Raw genomic sequence first — 6,734 nt, forward strand, 5'->3', positions numbered from 1 at the left:
CGCAGTCCTTCTTTTTCCATTTGATATATATATATATATATATATATATATATATATATATATAGATATATATATATATATATAGATATAGATATTTTTTTTTTTTTTTAAATAACGGTTTTAAGCCTTCAGAGAATAATGATCCATATTTAAAAAAAAAAAAAAAAGAAAGAAGACGAAGAAAAATTTCCCCCAAATACATTAAAACTTGGGGTTCAACAAGCATTTTTATTCTGGTGGCTTTAGGAGTCAGTACATGATGGTACACAGATCAGACCAGGAGCAATTTATAATACAAGATATCACATACAGGGGGAGAAAAAGAACCAACCAATCCACTTCTGTAATTTTATAGGCTGTGTTTGAAAGAGGACAGTTATGCTGGGTACACACTGGCAGATATATTGGCCGGTCAATTGATTATGATTCATGCAGTATGTAAATTGCAGAAAATTTGACACATTTCCAGACAATGATCTGCCAGTGTGTACAGAGGAAAGATTAATTGGTCACTGTTCTCAACAACAGATACATCTGCAGATGGCGATGGCGGTTGGTCAGTGTGTATAAACAACCACCATGTGCAGATCAACAGGTGCTTATCCATCATGCAATACCATCATAGAGGCATCTGATGGATTCCAAATGTATTCTGCAGTAGGACATCGGCTCCAAACATACAGCCAATGTCATTAAGAGCTATCTTCAGAATAAAGAATAACAAGGAGTCCTATAAGTGATGATACGGCCCCCCATAGAGCCCTATCTCAACATCAAGTCTGTCTAGAATTACATGAAGAGACAGAAGTCTACAGCCCCAGAAGATATGTGGTTAATTCGCCAAGATGTTTGGAACAACCTCCCTGCCAAGTACCTTCAAAAACTGTGTGCAAGTGTACCTAGAAGAACTCATACTGTTTTGAAGGCAAAGGGTGGTCACACCAAATAGTGATTTGATTTAGATTTCTCTTCTGTTCATTTACTTTGCATTTTGTTGATTGATAAAAATAAACTATTATCACTTCTATTTTTTAAAGCATTCTTACTTTGCCCCCCCCACTGTATGTTATGCCTGTTCCACACAAGTGTTTGTTTTCCCATGTAGGCCGTGGGTCCTTGTATAGCCAACCTCCCACAGTGTAACCTCCGTAGTGCGCCCAGCATGGCTGCCTCACCTGATACGCTCATGGATTGGTTGAAAAATGCATGGACCCGACGTTTATGGTGGGACCCTGCTCTGAGTGTTAGTATGCCCAAAATGGCTGCCTCATCTGGTACCTTTCATATAACTCTTAAAAGAAATTACCCAAAATGCCTACGTTACACCAACCCTGCAATATGCTTATTGTGCTCTCTAGGTTTTACTATCAGATTTTGTGATTAAATATTTGAAATAATCTTAAGGGTTTTCCACTTTACAACAGCCCACCTCCTGACAACACATAACCAAACACATCACCCCCATGAAGCACTTTAGGGGAGGGTCCCTTACTTAGGCTTAACTGTTGCCTTATGTTAACCATACATGCTGCAAGCTTGCCGGCCAATTAGGCCATTTTAGAACCAGACATAAATTGTAGCATTTGTAAGCTATAAGAGATTGGTGATCCTGTGACAACATCTGACTGGAGTCATTCAAGATGGCTGCCATATCAGACAGTGCCTATGTCTGTTCACGTATATGGTCATCAAACAATACCACTGATTGTGCACTATATGCTCAGCAAGCTAAGCCAGAGAGATAAATGGTCCTCAGATATTAAGTCCCGCTAGCAGGGCCGCCATCAGAAATTCTGGGGCCCGGGACTCGCAAAATGGGAAGGCCCCCCCCCCAAAAAAAAAAATATTAATAATAATAATAAATTATTAATAAATATAATTATATATAATATAATTATAAAACCATACAAGATAAATAAAATGGACCCCTTAACAATACATGCTGGAAGAGGTCACGGCTACTCATTGTCCCACAGAAAGCATGCGGTTGGGGTGTTGAGTAGAGATACAGAGCCAGAGGTATGTGTATACACTGTATATACTATATACGGCTTTAAGGACAAGGAGCCAGGTAATGGAATGAACCATAGAGAGTAGACCCAGCACTTCTTATTTCACAAAGGTCAGCCATGAAGGAAACCGGAAACCTGACATGCACCACCAGAGAAAGGTCTGAAAAAGAAGCTTATTTACGCAGAAGCAAAACTCTGCATAGCCTGGGAATCCATCAACACCCCCACGCTGGACGTATCCTATGTGAGGACACCCCATCACAGCCTAGCGAGGCATCGTGTCCGCAGGGTGGCGAGCACAGCGAGCCCGCAAGGGGAAGCGTTGTGCTCTCCCCCCTGTCGGGATTGTGCCAGTCGGGATCCCGGTGTCGGTATTCCGACCGCCGGGATCCCGTCCGGCAGGATTTCGTACTGATCCCACTCTGGCAGTGGCAATCCAGTAATAGATTGTTATACTTGGCAATTGCTGTAGTGCAGTGGTGCGATTTTGACTAACTGTCTGTTTTGACTGCAATTTCCCTTGAACATCTTGGAGCCCAGACCCACCGTTATAGAGTATATTTACTTACGATTTTGACCATATGTGATTTTGACTATACTAGAAACTAGATTGTACACAATACAGTCATAATTGCCTTGCCTGCACATTCTATTTTTTCTTGCGATACCGTCTCTGCAGGAGAGTGCATCGGTATCATAAGCTGTATACACACGGTGCGATATGTGCAGACTTTTCTTATGATTTTGACTATATAGTCAAAATCGCAAGCACCCATCGCACCGTGTGTATGCACCTTCAGAGAGCAGCCTCCAATCGCTGACTACAGAGAAAGGATTTTTCCACATTCATCAGGTGGGAAGAGACACATTGACAACTGCACAGCGCCCCCTAATGGGCACATTTTCATGTAACAAAGTGCAATGATACTTACTTGGCTTCCATACACAATACAGACACAGGAGTGCAAAGAACAACAACAATAATAATAATAATAATAATAATTTTATTTATATAGCACTCTTTCTCTAATAGTACTCAAGGCGCTTAACAGATAGAATGAACATACTGCAGTACAGGAACAATGCATCACAGGAAAAAGGACAAATACTCAGGAGTGACACAATGTTGCATTCACTGAATCCATGAATAACTGTCACCATTTTGCAAGTTAGATTTCCCCAGGAGAATTTAAATTATCATCATATCGAAATATCTTCTATGTGACATTCATAGGGACAATATGTATGTTTGTGAATATTCATTTTAAAACTATTACAAAGTTCTGCAAATACCCCTAAATAACAGCCCTCACTGCACACACTGTGTAGACATTGTAGCTGCGCTATCTGCAGTATATATCAGTAGGCAAGAGCTCTCCAGCCTATCTGTCCTAGATGCACCTTATCACACTACAATCTCATGCCTCCTGCCACGTCTGTTCCAGAACTACATCTCCCAGCATCCCCAGCCCAGCTGCCGCTTACAGGGGGATGATGGGAAGTGTAGTTCTCCAGCAGCCAGTGTGGCAAGAGTCTCCCCACCGCCCAAGCAGCAATGTTACTGTATGACTGAGTGCTCACTCACCTTCCCCTTCAAGTCCAGGAAGAAGACAGCAGAGGCGGACATGGTGCTGGTTGCAAAGTTACACAGAGGGAGATAGGGCTATTATAGGGCAGGAGGAGGTGTAATAGTTATTCTGGTCACCCTGCCAGGTCATGTATGGCTGCTGCTGGACTCTTCCTCTTCCTCCTTCCTGTCTGCACCTGTATGACGTCAGCAGCACAGGTACAGCCAGGTGTTGTCCTCTCTTAAAGACACACAGTCCTCCCGAGGGCTGCGGGGGTGCAGCATTCCCTGCTGGGCCAGGGATCCTTCACTCACACTGACTGGCCCTTTAAATGTGGGAGTCAGCTGTAGAGTCACAGGCAAGTGACACTTCTGGTTCCTCAGCTCAGCAGTGGCTCATGCAGGTACTGGAGAGAAGGTGTATGATATAACGTGTATAACATGACAGGTAGTTGATTAGAGATGTAATGAATATATTTATATATAAAGTAATACTAAACTGCAAGGTAAGCCTTAAATAAGAAGCAAGCACATATATATAAGGCAAGTATTATCCTCATACATGGGGGCCAACTCAGTGGGTGCTGTGGGAGTACTCCCAATATCTATGCTTCCCTAACTATCAATACTTTAGGTGGCATTTACAGGTACCTTCAGTGTTAAGGCGGCAACATGTCTGCTCCTGGAGTGGAAATGATGTAACGGTATTGCTCTCCCCCTGTTTTGACACAATTTCAACACTTGTTGCTGGTGGGGGCGGATAGAGGAAAAGGGAACGTCACAGGTCAGTTGATAAGCATGGAACTAAACAAAACACTTTAACACCAAAGACGCCTTTATGCATACTGTATGCGCAGAATTGTTATTCACATTCTATGTAGATGGGGTTACTGCTATTGTCCTCTGTTATCAGCAGTTTTAGGATTTATTTATTTATTAACAGTTTCTTATATAGCGCAGCATATTCCGTTGCGCTTTACAATTAGAACAACAGTAATAGAACAAAACTGGGTAAAAACAGACAGACATAGAGGTAGGAAGGCCCTGCTCGCAAGCTTACAATCTATAGGATCAGTAAGGTTCCTGCACTGTGCTCCAATTGATTTCTTGGAAGTTTAAAGATCACACCAGGAAGATGGTACTGTGTGAGGAGGAGATGGTGGCAGAGCTTGATGACATGTTGGCATCATCAAGTGGGTGGGGTAAGAAGTACGATGAAGTTTCTCTGCAGTTGATCACATTTTATGTACAAAGTGCAGGTACATAATGTATATGAGAAAAAAAAAATGTTCATGTACGCTGAGCTGGAGACATACTGTATGTGCCATGTTTACTTGTCCACGCTAGTAATATAAAACATGACCAAATGTGCACTCAATATAATCCTGTAATGAGGTGTCCGGACAATGTTATTACTATGGCCGCGACTTCATAACATTTAGCAGCCGTACTAATGCTTTATATACTATCAGAGGGCGGGAACCAGATGCAATCAGCCAATCAGAATCCGCTACCGATTGTCATCAACATCCGCAAGACATTGGGATACACTATGAAGCAGTGGAGAAGTGAGTCAGTGGAGAAGTTGCCTGTGGCAACCAAGCAGCAGCTACATATCATTTTATAGCTATGCACTTGATAGATGTTACCTCAAAGCTGATTGGTTGCTATGGGCAATTTTTCCATAGGCTCACTTCTCCGTTCTTTTCACTGCTTCATACATCTGTGACGCATTTCGCTGCTATGTGCAGCTTTATCTACCTTTGTTACAGCTGCATATAGCAGCGAAATGCATCAGTGACTTGTGATAGGTCAGTGGGCACAATTGGAAGGAGATCCTCCATCTTTGTTTGGACAGTTTGCAACACCAGCATACCACCTGTGGGATCAGGATCCCGCTTCCTTTGTGTTGGATACCTCTGCAGCTTAGGTCCATCGCTAATTGGATCCTATGAACCTACCACAGAGACGGTAGTTCATATTTAAGCTCGACCATCGCCCCAAAGGGCAGAGAGACCATTCATTGAATTGTCCATCCGTTTCCCAGTACAGGATCTTAATATTCATGCCCAGAGACTTGCTATATTGCGACAGACCTATATATTTTATATATGTTTTTATCACAAAGCCTCACTAAATATTACTATTAAGATGCAACTTATATGTGATTATTAAATATCTATTGTTATATGCTACAATACCTTAAGTGTATTTATTTGATACTATTAGCGGTTTATTATCTTTACTTATAGTCTATATACAGGACTACTGGAATATAGGTAAAAAGCTAAAATACCATCTGTGTTATTTATTTGTTTGTCTGTGTGGGAGAGGGAGATCTCGGACTGCACACCCTAGTGACATATATAGCAGTAGGTGCTACCATGCTGGGACTTGTAATTCCATAAAGAAAGAAAGTATAGTGCTGGTGCCCACTCCACAAGGTTCTTGGTATACTTTATGGCCAAAAAATAGTAGCCCACCAACCAGCAGCTAGGTGCCCTGGGGTGACTAGCTCTCGCCGTCTTGTTGGGGCCCCGTGCCCTGGATTCAAACTTACTGTTAGGGACACACCAGACAGTGCCGTAACTAGCTATGTGGGAGAGGGGCATTGCACACAGCGCAATGCGCTGTGAGGCGGAAAAAATCTCTGTATGCACCCGCCGCATAGCTAGTTACGGCACTGCTTGAGTGGAGAGAACTGCTAGTGTGGGTTCTCCCTTATCCATCCTCCTCTCCCCCCGCCCTCTGCACCCCAGCTGCACCGCCGCTGCTCCAGCATTACTAATGTGGACGACTGGAGGCGTCACCCGGCAGCAGCAGCGCGGTGACCAGCACGGGGGAAGGGGGGCCAGGGCAGTGGTGGCCAGGAGCCGGCTGAGCCGCATGCGATGGGTGAAAGAGCCGCATGTGGCTCGAGAACCGCGGGTTGGCCACCCCTGCCCTATATAAACCATACTCGCTTACTCTCCTGGAATGGACAGGAGGCTCCCAGGAAAAGTGGGCAAGTCTCCCACACCCCCCGGCCAGCTTACACCCCCTGCGGCCACCCACTTACAGAGCACAAGTGGGCGGTCCAAGGGTGCCCGATGACTTGATTCGTGATGTGCAATGCCTGTTTTCTCTGCACTGTGTGGCGGGTGGAGCCACGATGA

General features: G+C 43.8%; 1 protein-coding gene across 1 annotated transcript in view; it reads right to left on the reverse strand.

Annotated features, from left to right (window-relative positions):
* AP1M2 (adaptor related protein complex 1 subunit mu 2) overlaps window positions 1–3,972 on the reverse strand; it is a 29,371-nt gene extending 25,399 nt beyond the window's left edge. Inside the window, exon 1 of the mRNA XM_063931398.1 lies at window positions 3,598–3,972. Within this exon, the coding sequence (XP_063787468.1) occupies window positions 3,598–3,639 (42 nt within the window). The 5' untranslated portion in view covers window positions 3,640–3,972. The remainder of the gene's footprint in view (window positions 1–3,597) is intronic.
* Window positions 3,973–6,734: the final 2,762 nt, after the last annotated feature.

Source organism: Pseudophryne corroboree, chromosome 6, assembly GCF_028390025.1.
Source record: "Pseudophryne corroboree isolate aPseCor3 chromosome 6, aPseCor3.hap2, whole genome shotgun sequence".
Classification (NCBI taxonomy): Eukaryota; Metazoa; Chordata; class Amphibia; order Anura; family Myobatrachidae; genus Pseudophryne; species Pseudophryne corroboree.